At 45.5% G+C, this 21,762-nt stretch overlaps 1 protein-coding gene across 2 annotated transcripts in view; it reads right to left on the bottom strand.

The window, feature by feature from the left end:
• PRDM5 (PR/SET domain 5) overlaps positions 1 to 21,762 on the bottom strand; it is a 687,250-nt gene that overhangs the window by 469,226 nt on the left and 196,262 nt on the right. For both annotated transcript variants that reach the window (XM_085641579.1, XM_085641580.1), the window contains exon 4: positions 1,539 to 1,719. In XM_085641579.1, the coding sequence (XP_085497705.1) occupies positions 1,539 to 1,719 (181 nt within the window). The remainder of the gene's footprint in view (positions 1 to 1,538; positions 1,720 to 21,762) is intronic.

The following is a 21,762-nucleotide window of genomic DNA, read 5'->3' as shown; positions in this document are numbered from 1 at the left end:
AATGCATCACACTTAAAGGGAAGAGCAGGGAGCATCCCTGATTCCAACCAAACAAGCCCTGAAACTCAAGCGAGCACATATGGAATGAGAATGTGCTTGAGTTATCAAGAAATAAGGCTCAGTGGTTCTCCTTTATACATTTATGACTCTGCATTTAGAATCAAATAGAACATGCTGGCAAGATGGTGCAGTCAGTGACTTAGATGCTCCCCGCTAACATCTCCAGGGAGCTACCGATCACAAGTGTAAATTCTGCAAGGCCAAGTCAGCATTGCATTCCAGAGAACTCTGTCCAGCGAGCAACATTACTTTGAGAAACAGTAACACTGATCATTTGCAGTGCTTTTTATAAATGTATTTGGAAAGAGCTCATTCCCCGGAGCTTCTTGGCACTGCATAAGACAATAACTAAAATAAAATTCTAAGATTACACACGTTTAAAGAGGAATGGTTCAAAATAAAGCTCTTTAACAGTGCAAAACAGCAGAAGTGTTGTGTGAAGCGCTAAGGTATGGATTTCCAAACTCTCAAACCACAAAGCAAGTTCATCGACATGTCATGACACAATTGTTGGATTTCACTCACGAGCGTAACTACAACTGAAGCAGGCAATAATAGTGTTATTATTATCTCTTCTAGTTGGGTTATTTGGGTGACAATTCAATTATTTCTAATATAACAAGTCTTAAAGCGGCCGCAAGACGTGCTCTGTGGTGGTGCACGCGCATGCGAGCAGCAGGCCGAAGTGGATGCCTGCTTGTGCCCCAGGGGGACTCCTGAGGGCGAGCGGTGAACGCGCACTTGCGAGATCGCGAGCTGTAAGGTTGCACGCGAGATGGCGCCTGTGCTCGTAAACGCGTGCCCGCGCGCGTAACCGCACGCTCGTAGCCACAATCAAAAGCATGTGGTAGCATTTTCAAATGCCCACTCTCTAAATGTCACGCCAGAGCAGCACATGCGCTGGCTCAGGAGAGACCTACAAATATAGAAATAGGCAATAGAGGCAATATAATTAACTGAACTGCACCATGTATGTGTAGCCTATCATGCAATAAGTGCCTCTGAGAAAATATATCCTCATCTATGTCTATTTTTTATCATATTAAATTTCAACCATTGACATTGCAAGTGAAATAAGATAACCTAGAAAGGTGAATATCTTACATTCCTTTGTATCCTATGTATTATTGCTGTTAAACTCACCTTTTCCAGGGTACAGCCTGAAATAAGGTCACCTCTGGTATTACATTGAACACAATAGATCGTGAACAAAGTAAGAAAGAGTATTTCTTTGTGAAGAGCTGGGCAAACTGTATCCACAAGTATTGAAAAGTATCATTTTATACTGAATAAATGTTAATTTGATTGTACATCCCCAACATTCACTAAACTTCATGATTCTGTTATTTCATAATGACCTTAACAGTTCTCTTTTCTATTGTATAGTCAAGTTATTGTGTGCTGCCTGCCGTTCACTAAGATCTAAGCTCCTCTATAAAATATTTATGTTTCTCAGTAGTCTAACATGTGCTGCATACCTTTTTCAACAACTTGTGGGACTTCTTCTGTGTTGTCTTCATCTTCTTTGTTAATTACTACATGTGCAACGTCATTCTCTTCCTCATTGCCTTCTTCCATGTCACTGTCAAGGTAGCCAATCAGCAACTCTGTGTCAGTTTCTATGTCTTCAACAGCCAGATAGAAAATATTTTCTCCTTCCTGAATTAAAACAAAAATGTGCATTTAAAAAACAAGCAGAACATTTATATTTTTCTTTTGTTTTTAGGAAAGATGAAATCAAAAGCCTAAGAGTTTTATGGCCAGATTTATAAAGCTTTTTTTGGGTCTCAAACGGCCTTATTTGCAGAATTGGGACATTTGCAACTGCAAAAAACGCTTCTTACAATGTACAAAAGGCAAACTGCAATTCAGTAACTTGTTCCTAAATTGCAATTTACGTTTGCTACCAAATATTGATTCGGTATTTGGAAGGGGTGTCCCTTGCAAGTACTGAATTAGAATGGTATGTATTCATATTTTGCAACCAAATTCCGCTCGCAAAACTGTAATACTTTACCACCAGTTTAAAACTGGTGGTAACTCATTCTCAAAGATGAAGGGGTCGCAAATGATGCCAAGCAGGACCCCAGTAGGTATTTCAGCAGGCAGGTGACCTTGACGAAAGTGTGACTATAGCCATTGCATCCCCCCGGGATCCATGTTGCTTGATTTTTAGCAAAACTAATACTATTAAAGATTAAACATAATTAATTAAAAAATATTATGATTTTAAATTAACAAAAACATAATATGTAATGCATTTACTATTATAACTACAATTTATACAAAACTACGCAACTTATTATAGTAAATATATAAAATTTACAACTCCCACTTTACACAAATCAAAAATAATAAAACTAAGAACAACCTACAAATCTCCCTTCAGTAAATACAACATTAATGAAATTGTTGGATTGCAGGTAGGTAGTATTTACTATACCCATTCCAGCCAGTACAACAGTAAACAAAATATTGGAGTGCAGAGAGAAAATGTACTATTCCTACTCCAATCAGTATGACATTGGGGAAAGTGTTGGATTGCGGAGGGAAAAAATTTACTATTCCCACTCCAATCAATGCAACAGTAGGAAAAGTGTTGGATTGCGGAGGAGTACAATTTCTATTCCCACTCCAGTGAGTACAAAATTAGGGAAAGTGTTGGATAGCGGAGGAGTACAATTTGCTATTCTCACTCCAGTCAGTACAACAGTAGGGAAAGTGTTGGATAGGGGAAGGGTGAAATTTACTATTCCCACTCCAGTTAGTACAACAGTAGGGAAACTATTGGATGGCGTATGGGTAAAATCTACTATTCCCAATCAGTGCAACAGTAGGGAAAGTGTTGGATAGTAAAGGGGTAAAATTTACTATTCCCACTCGAGCCAGTACAACAGTAGGGAAGTGTTGGATTACGGACAAGTATAATTTACTATTCCCACTCAAGTCCATGTAGCGTTAAAAAGAAACAAAATATCTTGAGCAAAACAAAATTATTTATAAAATCAAAGTAAATAATAAAAAACTATAAATATGTTGTGAAAAAATACTAATATATTTAATATTAAAAATGCTAAAAAAGAAAAACATATTACAATGTTTAATACATATCACAAATACCTACTAATGTTTTTATAAGTTGAATACAGAAATCCTTTTATATGAATAATTATTTGTTTTTTAGTTATTTATTAACCCAAAAAATATATTACATAATGATAATTTGATAACTTCCCAACCTATAGCCTCACAAGACTTACAACCTGCACATCAAATTAAACTTTTAAAAACAAATTATTTACACTATTAATATACAAATATATTTATAATTAATTATAATTAATTAAATATTAATTATTAATTCATTACAGTTAATGTACTTCAAGGAATATACAGCCAAAAACACACAACACACATAAAGTTTAACAAAAATAACTTTACACAATTAACATAATTAATAATCACACTAAAAATTAATATACATTTTTAAAAAGTATTAATTATTTAACATTAATTTACTCCTCACCCTTTACCCCAATAAACTCCACGACCCTTACCTAACAAAATTGAATTAAACAATTGACATAAGTATCAATGAATTAGTTAATATTAATTAAAAACTAATTATAAATCAATTAAAAATAAATCACTTCCCACCCATTACACTAATAACCCCAAAACCCTTACCTAAAAAAATTAAACAATTAACATAATTATTTTTGAATTAATTAATGTTAATGACCTAATTATTAATTAATTAAAAATAAATTACTTCTTACCCTTTATTCCTTTATCCCCACAACCCACATCTAAAAACAAAATTACACAATTGACATATTTAATTATTAATTAATTAATGGTAATTAACTAATCATCATTTAATTAAAAATAAATCACTTCCCACCGGGAAGGTGTTGTTGGTCAGATTATCACAATGGATTGACGAAACCAATATCCTTTCCGACTACCAGGCAGGATTTAGAACAGGCACTGGTACTATTGAACAGACATTTAGATTGCTACTAGTGTATTGGAAGGTGGTGGTCCTAGGCAAGGGCAGTCTTTATCTCGCATTTATCGATTTAAAGACTGCCTTTGATTTGGTACCCAGGGAGACCCTCTGGAGAGTTCTTGCTGACATGGGGGTGCCCCACTACTTACTCTTGTTAATTGCAAGGTTGCATGAAAACAACTTTGCCCAGATTAGATGGGGCAGGGATGGAGAGAGAACTAGTAGAATCCCGGTAGAGAGAGGGGTCCGCCAGGGATGTGTTCTAGCCCCCACCCTTTTTTCTTTATATGTGAACGGTGTGGTTGAGCATCTGCTGAACGATCCTTCAGATGAACCATCCCTGGCAGGGGAACGTATCCCTACCCTCCTCTTCGCGGACGACACTCTTTTACTCTCCAAATCCCCTATGGGCCTCCAAAAACTATTAAATAACTTCCAACTCTTTTGCGCTAAACGGGGCCTGGTAATCAACACTGACAAAACGAAATATCTTGTGATGAACCCCCCCAAAAAACTTGTGCGCCCTTTGAAATTAAATGCCGTACCTTTGGGGAGGGTGGATGTGTTTGATTACCTAGGGATTCGCTTATCTCATAATATGCAATGGGCCCCCCACTTATGCAAGATGTTGCTAGCCCACAAGAGAGTAACAGGGGCCCTACTGAAGGAACAGCGCTCCTGTGCTATTAGACCTATAGCCCCTGTTATGGAAATTTATGCAGCAAGGGCAGTCAGCTCTGCTCTTTACGGGGCTGAGCTGTGGGGTTCATGCAATACTAGTGAGTTGTCAAGAGCTGAGAGAAAGTTTTGTAGGGCCATCATGTCACTCCCTCAAGGTACTCCAACGACCCCACTGATGCTCGACCTAGGTTGTCGTCCTATTGATGACCTGGCGAAACTTCGCCCTCTACTGCTATGGGCCCGTCTATGGCGTGTCCCGGAACTAGCTAAATATGCCAAAGGCCTTTCAGAAGTTATGTCACTCCCGGGATGGCACAAGATAAAGTGGCTGAGCGACATGAAAATCCTCTTGTGCAATCTTGGGCTAAGCGCAGCATGGGAAAACAGGTCTTCCCCCCCGAAAGCTACGCTTAAGTCTCTATATTGGAATTGGATTGCGACCCAAAGAAAAACGAACTGTACATTGGGTAGACTTACGGAGGACTTTCTGGAATTCAAGGAACAGCCGATCCGGGAACTGTACCTCGACATTATTGAGAGACCTCATGATAGATCTCTTTACTTCAAATTTAGGACCGGGACTCTCCCACTTTATGTTTTTACTTCCCGGTGGAATCCCCCTGCCCAGACCACTGAATTTTGTCCTTTTTGTATATCCAGACAAGAGTCTGTGGCCCACTTTTTATTTGAATGCCCACAGTATGTTTACCCAAGAAGAAGATGGCTCAAGCAATTGTGCCGTTCCTTAGGCACTAGGCACTACATTGAGGCGTTACGTATTTTAATGTCTGACTCCCGCCCTCTGTATGCTTGCGCCCTATCAAAATTTCTATCTTGGGCATGGCGCATTAGAAGCAAAAGGCTTAAAGAAATTGTTTAATCCGTTCTTAACATCTATTTATGATATGTCTTATTCTTATTGTAATATTTGGATTTTAACCTAAATGAATTTAAACTCTTTTTTAATTGTAAAGCTTTTATGATATGTTTTTATCGAAATAAAGCCTTTGACTGACTGACTGACAAATCACTTCCCACCCTTTATCCATACTAACCCCATATCCTGCACTTACATTTACATAAAAATATTAATAGCACCATTAACATAAATACATATCAATTAAATAAATAATAGAACATAGAAATATTCATTAATGTATTATACTTATATTACTTCCCACTCTATATCCCTATAAACTCACAACGCGCTACAGAACAAAAAATCCCGAAATGTAATTAAATTAAATTTAGCACCTGCTAAAAAATGTACAAATATGTAAAATAAGATAACAATATTTATACTAAAAATGAACATCATATACATTTAAAGAATATACTAAAATACATAATAATAAAAAACGATATTTTAAACAACTATATTATTGCAAACGATATAAATAACTTCAATATTTTAAAAATCGATATTACTTACCTTCAAATCGATATTCTTGACATCGTTATTCTTGCTGACGATATTTGCATGTCGCGATATTCTAAACTCAATATTTCTGTAGGACGATATTTTAAACTCTATATTTTGTCTGAATGCCCTCTTAGATTGCCTTCAACAGGTTGAGTTCCAGTTAAAGGAGTGTGTGTGGATTGTTTCCTATGAACATGAGAATTACAAGACCATAAACATTTCTCCTTTTAAATCTACATTTAAACATTTGGGTGCCGATCACGATCCAGTAAAAAAATTCCCCGTACGACTCGTATCCGGTCTTTTTACCGTACGAATCGTACAAGTGCCGTACAAACTGCCAATTACGATTCGCATGGGAAAAAGTCCATACGAATCGCATTGGGAATTATTCCCCACACGTCCTCGGGTCGGAAAATGTGTCCGACACGTCCACGGACGATTTACCGTACAAATGTGAAAAGTGAAGTCCGACCGCGGAATCACGATCCATCCTGTGCGTCCGATGTTACAACCTTATGGAAAAAACACCGTCCGCACCGAACTCCCATAGCAACCATGGAGAAATGTGCCCGCATACGCGCCGAACACCCCCCCCAGCCCCCGTATGTACGCGCCGACCCCCCCAGCCCCCGTACGTTCGAGTCGTACCCCCACCCGTGTATGTACACCCGTGTACGTGTCGAACCCCCCCGTGTATGTACACCCGTGTACGTGTCGAACCCCCCCGTGTATGTACACCCGTGTACATGTCGAACCCCCCATGTATGTACACCCGTGTACGTGTCGAACCCCCCGTGTATGTACACCCGTGTACGTGTCGAACCCCCCGTGTATGTACACCCGTGTTCGTGTCGAACCCCCGTGTATGTACACCTGTGTACGTTCGAGTCGTACCCCCACCCGTGCATGTACGGTGCGTACCCCCAGCGCGTAGCACTGGGGGTACGCACCGTATATACACGGGTGGGGGTACGACTCGAACGTACAGGGGTGTACATACACGGGGGGTTTGACACGTACACGGGTGTACATACACGGGTGGGGGTACGACTCGAGCGTACGGGGGCTGGGGGGGGTCGGCGCGTACCGGGCCACCTACTCTGGTCGTTTCGCGCCGTACTTCGCTTTTCCGGCACTTTTTGGGTGCCGTGAAAATATTGCCGTCCGGACTGCTGTCGGTTCGAATCGTACTTCCTGGGTCGTGAAACGCTGCCTGAAAGCGTCCCGACGTCACGTTGCAGCATTCCCGGATCACATTCGTACGTATATTTTCGTCGGTCGGTGTTTTTTACGATTCGTACGGAAATGGTGTTTCCGTGCGAATCGTAATTCCATGTTTGTAAAGTTTTACAACCGGGTACGAGTCGGACGGAGAAAACGCTCCGACCGACGGTTCTTACCCGGTTTTTACCGGATCGTAATCGGCACCTTGGTCTGCAGAGTCCATCAGCATTCCTCCATTATCCTAAAACTGTTGAACATCTACTATTGCCCTTTGAACAGCTTATCTGCTTCTTTGTTTTTTCCATTTCTTGTTGCCCTCAGATTCCTTTGTGATATCATTGATTAATTCATATCTTTAGCAATAAGACTTTTACTGCCATTCCAGAAACATTCTCTTGCACTTACTGTCAATAGCCTAGAAGTATTTAAAATTCATGCTCCTAATTGTTTTAATGCTTGTTCTCCTTGGCTCATAAAAATTCTTTAACTGCAGGCATTGCAGTTTCAACATGATAGGTTCTTGCAATTGCTTATACAGGTTTAGGTTTGTTATGGATTATGTTGTGAATCTCTTGCTCAGAGAAGCATTCCTTAATATTGCAAATTCACTGCACTCTCAAATAAGATATGTCAAAAACTCACTACATCCTTTCCCTATGGGGTTCCAAATAGTGTGCTATTATTCCTTGAGGGCAAATCAGTTTTCTTCCTAACCACAAACAGGATTCTTTCAACGTCCCTTCAGAACTCAATTCCTAGTAAAATAAAAGTCTATATCTCTGATTCAATGGCTAACCTGGATGCCCCCGGGTAGCAATGCGCTCAATAAATGTATTTTTCATTTCATTTAATTAAATTGTATGCGCCCATAGTATTCCTTTACTATAGCAGAAACATTATAAAGATCCTATGTAATAAAACTCATCTTTGGGCCTCATTACGATGTCGGTCGGAAAGCATTCCGACTGACTCCTTGTTGGAATCGTTTTCGACCGACTCGGGTTCGGGGAGTTCGACCGACCAATTTCAGTGGTTCCGAACACCGTTCGGTCGGACTCCCATTGACTTCAATGGGAGCCTGTGTTTCGACCGACAAGACAGGCTCCTATTGGAAAAAGGGGTGGTTGCAGAAAACCTTGCACCCTGTCGCATGCACCCTATGGTGCCAGCCACACTGTGCATGGTTGTAAAGAGAAGTCCCATGGAAACCCCCACGTGCCCCAACCGGAGGCCTCCAGGTGAAGGGGGGCCTGCTACGAGACCCCAAAGTCAGTTTCCCACAACCATTTCATGTTGGACAGACCGATTCGGGAAGGCTGTCCAAATCTGACATCGTAATACGTCGGTTGGAAGTGCGGTCCATAGACCTGTATGATTCAGGAACCGAGTTGGAAAGACCAAACAGTTACCTTCTATCCTAATCGGTCGGTTGGAAATGTTTCAGAGTCAGTCGGAAACATGGGTTTCGTCTAGGCCTGGACGGTGAACTCCACTCCATTCGCAGAGTTTGCAGAGTTTTCTGGCTCCCACCAGGCTTCCTTGTCCCACAGCTCTGCAAGATGGAGCACTCCACACCCCGAAGCAGTTGGACGCCATTAGCTCACTACAAACAAACTAACAGGTAGGTAGCCATCTTGCCATGGATGCTGTTTGGGGTTAGGAGGCCTGCACTACAACACCCACCATGCCCCCTGTCCCACTCCTGAGCAGGATGTAGCACTCCACACCACCCAGAAGCATTTGGAAGCCATTGTCCCACTACCAACAAACTAACAGGTAGGTAGCCATCTTGCCATGGAGGCTGTTTGGGGTTAGGAGGCCTGCACTACAACAAGGTTGGAGCACTGCCCCCCAACCAGAAGCTGTTTTGAAACCATTGTCTCACTAGAAACAAACTAACAGGTAGGTAGCCAGCTTCACAGGGAGGGGTGTATGTGGGTGGGAAGACTGCAGTAATACTCCCACCAGGCCCCCCGGCACACACCTGAGCAGGATGGAGCACTCCACACCCAGAAGCAGTTGGAAGCCATTGTCTCACTACAGACAAACTAACAGGTAGGTAGACCACATCCCTGGGAGGGCTGTTTGGGGGGTGGGAGGCCTATACAAAAACTCACACCAGGTCCCCTCGTCCACCAGACCATCAAGATGGAGCATCTTCTCCCACCCAGATGCATGTGTCAGCCATTGTATCATTACAAACAAACTAACAGGTAGGTAGACATATCATGCTTGGTTGTCACACCCCTGAGCAGGATGCAAGCCTCCACCACACACACACACACACACAGATGTATCAAGTCAAAGCCGAATGGGAAAACATAACAGGTAAGTAGCCAGTTTGTGCACACAGCCATTCTCCTAAAAAAAGCATGGTGCCACATGACAACACCAGCCCTTTCACTGCACACACATACACACAGATCCTATTGCCACTCACAGTGTGCACACAGCTAAGCAAATGAAACTGTCACAGCAACCAAAGTGTGACACACCAATGCACATGTAGCAGAAAGTCTGGGCACAATCATGCACAGCACTGAATTCCATGTGTAAGTGCCATGGGGCCAGAGCAGCAAGGACCAAATGAGAATCAAGAAAACATGGTTGGTGGTACAAATCCAGATATGCACATGACAAGACATAGGTATGCAGGAGATGACAATGGCCAGTTCATGCCCAGATGTAGCCAAAAATAGTCCTCACTGACATTTTTAGTTGCACTAGTCCCTAGATGGCAACATGTCCCTGTACTCACAAATTATGCATGTTGCGCATGGTAGGTATTGACAACTCACACCATGGACAACTAATTCATGTACCACAGCATCATGTCAGGAGGCACAGTAGTGCACATGGAAAAAAATGTGATGATTAGTCAACTGTGTGGTATACAAACAGTGAATGATATACAGCTAACACAAAGCTTTTGGGCTGCACTACAATGACCATCTCCCATCTGACCCACCGGTGATCAAGAACTCACTGCAGAGGACAACACCAGCAACCTGCAGAGCCAGTCTCCCTCCCGGTACATAGACTCTCGGATGTTGACTCCTGGGATTCTCTGGACGATGAGCTCGAAGCCGGCCCATCTTGTGTGCCAGGGCTCAACAGGTCCTAGGACCCCATCGTCCCCCCCACCACATCTGCTGCAATACCAACGTTTCTGCAGACCCCTGCTCTTACAGCCTGTGAAACCACCACCACCATCACCACCACCAGTGCTGCTTGCAACACTCCCCCTGTCCCAGAGGATGACCAGCCCACACCACCAACTGAGGAGGGCAGGGAGAGGATGCGGGTGCCTACAGTGGTGAGGCAACAGGTCCGTGGCAGCAGGGAAGGTGGGAGGGGCAAGGTTGCTCACAGACACCAAGAGGCTGGGACCCAATCCCTAGACCACATTAACAGAGTCCTTGCGGCATATGAACGTGCCCAGGGACAAACTGGCCAGTCGGAAGAAGTGTTCCGCTAGCTCATACTGCTGATGAGGTCCATCGACACCCGCATGGGACAAATTGTGGACCTCTTGGGCCAGCAAGTGGCGGTACTGAGGGACAGGCCTGCGCCACAACCAACACCTCCATTTACCTCTGGTGGTCTGCAGGATGACAGTTCACCATCCTCCCCTGAGGCCACAGAGAGGGGTGAGTCCTCAGACCCCACTGGCCCTACAGCAGGGCCCCCTCTTGCCAAGCGACGAAGGGGCCGTCCTAAGAAAACCCTGGGAGTAACTGGAGGCAAAGCACCTGCCAAACACCAGTCACAGAGCCAACCATGATGGCAACCCTCTTCACCACTGCATTGACTTTTTGGACTGTCCTTCCCCACACTGCCTTGTGAATGGCATCTGTCTGTTGGCCTGGGTCACCACATCAATGTGGTGACTACTCGATTATCTAATTTACCACAACTGTCAACTCACTGCTCCACTAATCACCTCAATGTAAAGGTTCACCCCTCACATGTCACCATTGTAAATAAAATATCCTTACACACATGTTATTGTGTCTGCTCCGTCTTTATTCCAGGATGTACAGTCTTCAACATGAGTACAATATACCAGGAGTATGGAAGATATGTAGGCAAGGAGAGGTTGAAGGTACCTAGGAAAACACAACATAACAACATTCACTAGTCTGGGTGTGGCATCACAGACATCACACAATACCTAACATCAAGATAATCCAACATGCACACATCACAATGGGCAACAAGTGTCAACATACACATCCTGTAGATGTTCCAAAAGGACCTGTCCCAGAAACATTGTCAGCCACCATTGAGTCAACAACCGGCTGCAGTCACAAAAGCCACATACACCTTCACAACAACAGCAACATCATCAGACAATGGATCCATTGTACATTGTCACTCACCTTCAAGTGAAGTAGTGGGTGATGAGCTGTTGACGCAGGGCAACACCTTCCTCCTCTCCACTGTCCTCATCACTGGACACAGGTTGGTTTGCAGCCGGAGGCCTTTGCTGCTCATCATCATCCTGGATCAGGGGGATCTCCTTGCGAATGTCTAGGTTGTGGAGCATGCAGCATGCCATCTGACACACCTTCCTGGGTGAGTACATCAGTGCACCTCCGGTCTTGTCCAGGCAGCGGAAAGGTGACTTCAGCAGACCAAAAGTATGCTCCACCACATGATGTGTCCTCCCATGGGCATCATTGTAGCGGACATCAGATGGTATCCTGGGATTCCTCAGTGGGCTCAGCAACCAAGGACGGTTGGGAAATGCAGAGTCACCTATGTGTGACAAACACAGATACACATTGCAATGTTACTGGGTCAGAGGACAGCATGTCACACACACAGCACGCTATTTGACTAGGCATACTCACCCACAATCCATGCACGCTCGGGAAGCAGATTAGCCATCAGCTGTGGTACAATGCTGTTCCGCAGGATGTATGAGTCATGGCCCGAGCCTGGAAATTTGGCACAGACGTGCGAGATAATCATATCTGCCTGGCACACCACCTGCACACTTATAGAGTGGAAATCTTTCCGATTCCTGTAGATGTGCTCACGTGCCTGTGGTGGTACAAGCCCAACATGGGTGCAATCAATGGCAACAACAACATGGGGGATGTGAAATAAAGCTAGACAGTGGTATTGATTATAGGTATGGGCGCCACAGAGATTATTTGCACATATCAATTTGAATAAACACTATCTATCACGGTGCTATAAGGTGAGGAGAACCACCCTACTCCTCAGGATAGGCCTCAGCCTTCTGCAACAAAATGACACTCCTTAGCACTCGTGTCGTATATGAAAATAGAATAAATGTATGGCGTGTTTCCACAAATGATAAACAAATTCATGCACAAGCAGTAATATATAAAGAATATTCCTTCTTCTTTATCCTTGTCTTTATTTAGTACACATCTTCACAGTATTGTTCTACAGCCACAGCCAACACGTGTTTCGCCGCAATTGGGGAAGTCGTCCCGCGACTTTTTCAAGGCTATATCCCGTATGTGTGTTGAATTTAGTAAGCGGTGATAATTCCAAACCGCAGATGTTTCTGGTGTGGCAGCGTCCGTATTTCGGAATAAAAATATATAACTGGTTTCTATTTGTCCAGAACGATTCTCTCCATGCTGTATCGTGCAGTGTAGATATCCTCCGTGACGCCGCCGCCGCCGCTTATCTTGACTTTCGAGTGTGCTCATGCGTAAAAGTAATTCCCTCGTCCACCCACAATCCATGCACGCTCGGGAAGCAGATTAGCCATCAGCTGTGGTACAATGCTGTTCCGCAGCATGTATGAGTCATGGGCCGAGCCTGGAAATTTGGCACAGACGTGCGAGATAATCATATTTGCCTGGCACACCACCTGCACATTTAGGGAGTGGAAATATTTCCGATTCCTGTAGATGTGCTCACGTGCCTGTGGTGGTACAAGCCCAACATGGGTGCAATCAATGGCACCAATAACATGGGGGATGTGTCCAATGGGATACACATTTCTCTTCACAGCAGCCAATTCATGCCCCCTGGGGAAATGGATATATGTGTCCTTGTAGTTCATCATAGCGGACAGAACATCACGCAGCACCATTCTAAACATAGGTTGTGACATCCCACCTGCGCTGGACACCGTGTGCTGGAATGATCCAGTGGCAAAAAAATGCAGGGCCGCCATCACATTAAACGTGGGGGTGAAAGCTGTTGGATATGTTCGGCGAGGCTGCAGGTCGGGCTCCAACTGAGCACAAAGGGTCTGTAGGGTGGCTCTATCCAGATCGAATTTCCAGATGATCTCCTCATCCTCCATGTCTGCCAGCACTGTGAAGGGATGATGCAGATTTGGTCTCCTCCTAGTAAGATGAAAGTGGACACATGTCAATGCAATAGATCATGAGATGGGCACAGCATCTCACGTTTTGGTGGACACAACGCCAACAATGACTGTCATCAAAATGGTGTTACAGACCAGCTGACATGTAGGGACTCCTTCAGCTACACTAATCGTACACCTGTCAACTGACACACAGCAAGTACCTCCAAATCATCCTCGCCATATGAAAATGCACATAGGGATATGGCCAGCGTTTGTGTAAAAATTCAACACCACTGTGTAATATCCTCAGTTCTTGTTATTATGTTCCCTTTCATCCTGTACCTAGCTGCTCAGCCAGTGTGAGTGTTCCGGTTAGAATTTTAGTGTGAGTGGAATGCTTGGGTGCCGGGTGTATGAGTGTAGTCAGTTGGAAGATGGGCTGAGCAGCTAGGTGGCTGCTCCTGGTGGGGCTTGTTGTAACTTCTTCCTAAGAACTTAATAAACATCATCTACTTCTACCTGGCCACGTCAACAGCGTCTACTTGTACCTCCTGAACATGTGGGACAATCCCACTACATTTATGGTGACGATCTACATGGGATTTTATTCAACTCAACGTGCCAAGTAAGAGGACTTAAGCTAAAGCTGATGGACTTAAGTTGTAAGGAGTTTGAAACAAAGAGTAACAAGTGTCATGGAATTCAAGCTAAAGAAACCAGTCAAGCACATCTTGGAGCCCCACCAGTGTCCTCTACAATGGACAGCCCCAGCCCAGACGTGCTGCGAGGTCATCTATGCGTTTTCATCAAACGCTATTTCATCATCAAAGGTGCCTATGTATCGCAGAAACACCTACATTTCTACTTGGTTCTATTTTGCCACAATCAAAGTCAAGGCAGCAACAACTAATGCTTACTGCGCATATGAAAACAATGTATTCAGTGTCTGCATGTGCTTTTGCCCTAGTGCGAAGTTCATTGACTCTACCTTACATAAGGATGTTTGTTTCATGACTATCTTCGTGTGCTCATCTATATTAGCATTTTGGTGGTGCGAGATTTACCTGTGCCTGACAAATTTATCGAACTGGCGGTTTTACAGTTGTAACGTTTGTCATTCATTTATCGCCTCGTCAAACTGAGGGCTGAGGAGGAGAATGACTTTGTGATCAAAGATTGATTTTATTACTAAATTTTATGGTTTTCATACTTTGCTGCAAGGACTGTTTGTGATTACAGCTGCGCTTCGCTTTTAAATTCAAAATTGCCTCGCGCTACTCACCTTTTTCTCCATGTCACGCGGATCCTCTTGTCAAGCTTCAATGACGTCTTGAGCTTTTCTGGTATTCGGAGCTGCATATGGGCGTTTTGAAGCAGGAGCGCTCAGAGATCCTCCCGGCATACGTCTCCTGTACGTCCCGCCATTTTGGAGTTGACGTCTCGCGCCCTACATGCAGTATCTACCATTAGTGATGTACGTTTTCTTATGGTTTTTGCCAACCACGTTTTTGCTTATTTAATAAAGTTATCCTGCTATTGAAGTCTACTTCAATCTCGGAGTGTGTGGATCTCTTCACGTCTTCTCCTCACATGAATTTCGCTGCCGCAGTCTGAGGAATGGTCCACTCATAACGAATTCTCCTGTAGATTGCACACGACAGGCCCTGTGAGAAGGGTGTGTGTTTGTGAGATCATGTCCCTCAATGTGACATCCATGACACAGTGAGCTATTCACAGGGCATGGTCGTTGAGGCGTACGCAGTGTTTGACAACAGGAGTCTCCCCCCAAACACATGTTGATATGTGATGTATGTCTTGCTGTACCTAGACATGGACAGTAGATGTGGGCAGACTACACATGGCTTTCTGTGCTGGCATCCTGCTTGTATATGAGATGTGCAGGTACTGTGTCCCCCCTCACACCTGCATGCATTTACATATCCTTCTCACATGCAGATGTGCCATGTGAGATGCATTCCTGTCTCTGCCAGACATATCTGTGGATTTGGGATGAATCAGTTTTATGCTACTGTCCTGAGTGATTTTGTTACATGTCACTGTGTCACTGATGTTTTCCCCCTCTTGTCTCCCAAAGAGACAGCTCAAAGTACACCAGCGTAAGGCCATGTGGAGGGCCATTACGAGCAAGGTGCCAGTTCTATGTGTCTCAAACCAATGGTGCACCCACTGCCACAAGAGGTGGGACCACATCTCACAGCTGACAAAGAACGTTGAGGAGATGACACTGGGGCTGCTCCCTCGCACTGGCACGTGCAGGTTGACACGGGGACTCTGCATCATCTTCCACCACACAGTGAACAGTGCCCACCTTCCTAGTGACTTCCTCTGGTACTGTCTGTGTTCACACCAGTAAGAGGGGAAGAGTGTTCTTCACCCTGGCACCGCTGCCCCTGCCCCTGTGCCCCCTGCTGCCATCAGTGCTGAGTCTGTGGACCTTTTGTGCCAGCTGTGTGTAGGCCAGACAGCTCTCCTCAATGCATTCATAGACCACGACAACAAAATTGGCTCAGGTGGTTGCTTTCATGGAGGGCAGACATTCAGATGTGGGTGGGCTGCACCGGACGGTCCAGTCTTTGTCCTCCACAGTGACGGCAGCCCGTCAACTGGCACAATATCGTAGTCCAGCTCCAGTCCCTTTGTCCACCCCCATGGCAGTGGCCACGTCTGATGATAGTGACCACGCTCCACAGACCTCAAGGTCACGATACAGCACACGAAGCACACAGTAGCATCAGCAGCCGAAGCGGTCCAGGGCACAGACACCATCCCCACAGAAAACCAAACCCACCCAAGAGCGCAAAGACAAAATCCCATCAGGTGACACCAGGGGCAAAAAGCAAAGAAGCAGACCTCAGGGTCACATGTCTCAGAGGCATCCCCGGCCAAGGACTCTCCTGTCCCCAAAGCGTCTCGCAAAGACAAGCAGACAATTTCTGTGCCCACTGAGAAGGTGGTGCCTACCAAGCGTACACATAAGAAGGGCTCCAAGACAGATTCACCCACTACCCCGACTCCCATTCCAAGGCCAGTGAAGCAGGGAACGGATGGCACTGTAGGGGGAACACCTGGTAGTCAGGGGATGGAGGGGCAAAGGCAAGGCCATGCGAAGCGTACCGCTGGATCCAGCACATCCCCAGAGGGAGGCCCAGCGTCTGCACCTGCTGCAGCCTTGGTGTTGAGTGTGCCTCTTGTGTCCACACCACTTACCACTGATCCAAAGTCAGGCAAGCCATTTAGAATCCCCAAGAAGTGGAAAGGCACCCCTCCACAATCTCCCACCCACACTGTGTCTCACGTCCGCATGACTCCAAATCCATGTGCCACTACACCACCTGGTCCAAGCAGCCCTCCGGCTTGCCAAGCCACTGATAGCTCTACCTCAGCTCGGTCTCTCTCTCCCCAGTCAAGTGTTCCAACTGTGCCCGACACACAGCCAGCTCCCAGTCCGACTGACTGCCAAGTCTGAATGTTTGTCACCCTCACACACCTGTCTCTCCCACAGCGGGGCCTGCACTGATCATCGTGACACCCCTGACTGTGTTGCTGACCATGGCAGGGTATAGTCGCACACATTCCCTGTGCAGCGTCTCATGGACTCACTCTGCACTTTGTCCTGCCCACTGGCCTTGTCGTTCACTGCTGTGTGCCCCCTGCCTGTGCAGCTTCTCATGGACTCATTCTGCACTTTGTCATGCCCACTGGCCTTGTCGTGCACTGCTGTTTGCCCCCTGCCTGTGCAGCTTCTCATGGACTCAGTCTGCACCTTGGACTGACCACTGGCCTTACTGTTTGCCCCCTGCCTGTGCAGCTTCTCATGGACAAGCTCTGCATTTTGTGCCTTGCTCTTCTCTAATGGGGCCTATCTGTGCAATTTGTGAATACAGTTGCTCCTGTTGTCTGTTTTATCAGTGTCCTTACTGAATAAAGTGTTTCCTGTGTGTATATGGTTTACTGTGCCACATGACCTGTGTGCCACTTCAACATTACCAATGGCTTGTCTGACTTGTTCAATTTTGTACTGGGGTGACAGGCACTTCAGTTCTTCCTGACTGTGATACTTGTGGGTGCAATGATGTTGTTTTTAGATGGTATGCCCTTGTCATTTTCATACTTTGTTCATGTTGGCTATATTTTACACATGTCAGGTTTGGGGGCACTGCCAGCACAGTTTGGGATTCTTTCCACAGGCTTGCAGGCAGGCTGGCCAGGGTCATCATGTATGTGTGTTCTTACTTTCTGTGTGCCCAGCAGTGTATGTGTATGGTCATGTTGTGATGGTCAGTTATCCTAGGCACATGGGTTACTTTCAATGTGTGCACTTGGGTGGTCAAGAAGTGAGCAGTGTGAAGGGGGTGAGTTTGTCGTGAGTGTTGATTTGTGTGTGTGCCCATGCAATGTCAACTACACACATGTGTCACCAAGGAGTAGAGTGCTGTTTGTGTGAATGGGCAGGCCTGTGATTGTGATTGTGTGCACATGTGTGAGTTGTATGTTGTGCACTGTGCAGTGTGTTGGTGTGTTCCTGCAGTTCTGGCTGACTCCTACTTGTTGCTTTTGTCAATTGTGAGTATGCAGAGTGTGTGACTGGCAAGTCAGGGTTGTGTGTTGTTGATCAGCCGTGTGTCTTGATACTGTTTGTACTCACTGTGCATACCTTCTCAACCACACTGACATTCTGGGTGTGATGTTCTCATGCACTGCTCTCACATGGTGCTTTATTGCCTCCAGTGTGGCATGTGGTGTGCGGTGTCATACCATCCCCTATCTGTGCTTCAGATGCCTTGACATTGTGAGTCTGCACTCCCCTCTATTTGTGTATGGTACACTCCTGCCATGTCCACCACTGATGTGCACACCACTTCACTTTGATGTCAGCTGTCCCCTTGTGTTGCCTGAGTGTGTGCCTCCCCATCAATTCATATGTGACACTGTGCTTTGTGGTGCTGATCTTTGCCCAGGAGCAATGTGCCACTCGGGACATTTCCCCAAATTAGTTATCTGTGTTGTTCTTGTACTGTTCAGCAGTCATGGTTGGTCATGTGCAGTTCAACTGTGTGTGCTGCCCAGTCATCTGCTCAAGTTGTTTCCACTTTTGTGTCCCAGACTTTTGCATCTGTGGGTGTTGTGTTAGGTGTATGTTTGTATGCTGGGGTACTGCTTGACTTCCTGAGTGTGATTTTGTCAGTGTGCTGTTTTGATTGTTGTTGTGGGTGTTCATGGTGTGTAACTCATGGCTGTGTGGGACTGTTATGTTTTGTGTGCACACACTGCTTGTTGTGCATGCAGTGCTGTGGATGTATGTTGCCTTGTCCTGGCCTGGTGTGCATCCCCTGATGTACTGCTGTGTTTGCTATGTGATTTATTGGCATGTGCATCTGTTGTATTTTTGATGGGGCTGTGTTGTTCTGTGATGGTGCACTTCTTGTCTGTGTTGTGGTATGTTGTCTGTGCATTGTTCCTGGCTGATGAGGTTGTGCACTCCTGTTCTGTCTATGCTCCCATTGCCTTTCCACAGTTTTGCTGCTCAGGTCATGTCTGGCCTTGTTGTTGTTCTGTGTGTGTTTCTGTTGAGTTATGTGTTTGGCAGTTGTTTTGTGCAGCCATTTGTTCTGGCATCCCTGTGTGTGTGTGTGATGTTTGTGTATACCTCCAGGGAGTGTGATTGTTTGTCTGTGTATTGACTGGACATTATTGACACCCTTTTGTGTGTCTGACACTGGGGTTGTGTGCTGCAGGTGTGAGGGGGTAATTGTGAAGATTCCTACTTGTGTTTGACAGTCATGGAGTGTGTCAATGTGCCCTGTGTGTTGTGCTGCTGGAATACTCCTGTGAAGTAGTTGTGTACATATGTGTGGCTGTTCACAGTTTGACTTCAGGGCCTTCCTTTCATCCCTGTGCCTATACATGGGTTGCCTTGCTGTCTCCCTGAGTTGTTGCACTGAGGTGACAGTGGTTTGACTTCACTCACTGTGCCAGTCATGTGTGCTTTGATGGGGTGAGGGTGTTGTTCTCTGTTCCTTGTCTTGCATGTGATGTACACATGCTTGTTGGTTATCTCATTGGCCTTCCATTTGTGTGCACCTCACTTTGGCTTTCCTATCTGTTGTGCTGCATTGCTGGTGGCATGTGGTATGTGTATATGGCTGTGTGTCAGTGTGGGGTATGTCTGTGTGACTTGGCAGGCTGTGTGTCCAGTTGGATGTTTGTTCATTGTATATGTGTGTGTTCATTCTGTGCTTGTACTCAGTTTTCTTGCCATGAATGTGGTATTGTTGTGGTGTGTGGGTTACCTTGGGCCTGTGCTTCTGTGCTGTGTGTTCCTCTGCAGCCTCTCCTGCTATTGCTGTCTCCCTAGTAGTTTGTTGTGTGGTACAGGGTGTGGATTCACCTAGCTTGTTGTGGTGCATGGGGGTGCACGGAGGGGCACATGGCATATCACTTCATGTTGGGGGGGCTAGTGTGTGGAGGGTGGAGGTGTGGTCCTGTGTACTTTATGGCCTGCCCATGCCTGGCGCTGGCCCTGCCTTCTGCATTGTGCACATGTTTTCCCTTGTCTTCACCGCTGCGGTGATATGACCGGGACATTACTTGGAGATCGCGGAAATATGTGACCTGGCTGCGGAGGGGTGACTTGGTGGCAGGTAGGATATGTGTGGGTACACTTGTGGATGTGTTCCTGTCCCCACCAGGGTGTCTGGTGTGGTCAGGGACCCTGTATCAGCCCATGAGTTGTGTGTTGTGGTTGTGTGCTGGATTGTGTTATTGCGTACCTGCGGCGACGTCCACGACGGTCCATGAGTTGCTGGTGATGTATCAGGTAGAGCACCGGAAAGACGTGAAGAGCTGGATCCATTGCGGTCAGGACCGGGAATCAGGTTTCCGCTTCGCTGTTGAGCTTCCGCCGTCTCTGGTTGGGCGGTTTCTCCGCTGAAGTGTTACTGGCTTTTTGGGGCATCCTGATTTGTACAGCGGACGGGACGTCATTCCGTACGTCGGTGAATCTCCATTGGCTCCCACTGCCGTGGTGGCGGGTGCACTTTGATGGCAGTGCACATCGCACCACGGCAGACGGGAAATGGGCTGTGTTTGGCCATACTAATATGGCGTGCGTGTGGTCCGCTGCTGGTGTGCGGAAAAAGGCATTTTCCGCCACCTCAGGCACTGCGGTGGTACCACCGCCCGCCTTCCTAATAGACCCCTAAGTAGGTGCAAAGTTCTAATAACACTAACAACTACGCTGCAAGTGCGTGGATTGGCTTACCAAACATAAGAGATTCAGGCCCTCATTGATCGGGAACATAATCATGGTACGACGAGTAGGCTGGTTGGGGACTTCACCCAAAGATATCGATGGTGACTGCATTATCATCAATTTTCGACGACAATCAGTGGCTAAAACTATTTTGACACCCCAGATGGAACAGATGGGTCAAGATACTAATATCTGGGCCCTACCTTTAGGTTATTTCTATAAACCTGTATTTGAAGTGCCACCCCGTAATATACATGATTACACTACAACTTATAACAGATTTACCCCGTTGTCGGGCTTGGACTGTCAAGATTGACTGCGTACTCAGTCAGTGAATGCTCCAAGAACTAACGCTACAATCCTAGTACCAACCCAAGATAGTCCCCATGCTCCCATAATGGATATATTAGACACCAGGGAAAATAATCAGACACTTAAAATCTTAAGTTGGAATATAGCTGGTTTGTCATCCAAGCTAAATTTAGTGGATTGGCAAGCATTAATTAATCAGCAGGATGTTGTTATGTTCCAGGAGACTTGGGCAACCCAGGATTTGTATATGGAGGGGTTTGAATGTTTTAATATCTTGTCCCCCATCCCCACATCAGGCAGACCTGCTGGAGGTCTGTCAATTTGGATTAATATTAAGGCAGGTGGTCGTTTCAGAATCATACCTACGAACAGCGACAAATTTCATGCAGTTCTTTATACTAGGGGAGTTTCAATTTATTTGATAAATTTTTACAATGATGATTTTAAAACTGTGCCCAATATGAACTTTT

This window comes from Triturus cristatus, chromosome 2_2 (genome assembly GCF_964204655.1).
Source record: "Triturus cristatus chromosome 2_2, aTriCri1.1, whole genome shotgun sequence".
Taxonomy (NCBI): domain Eukaryota; kingdom Metazoa; phylum Chordata; class Amphibia; order Caudata; family Salamandridae; genus Triturus; species Triturus cristatus.
This window is presented reverse-complemented; position numbering and strand designations above follow the sequence as displayed.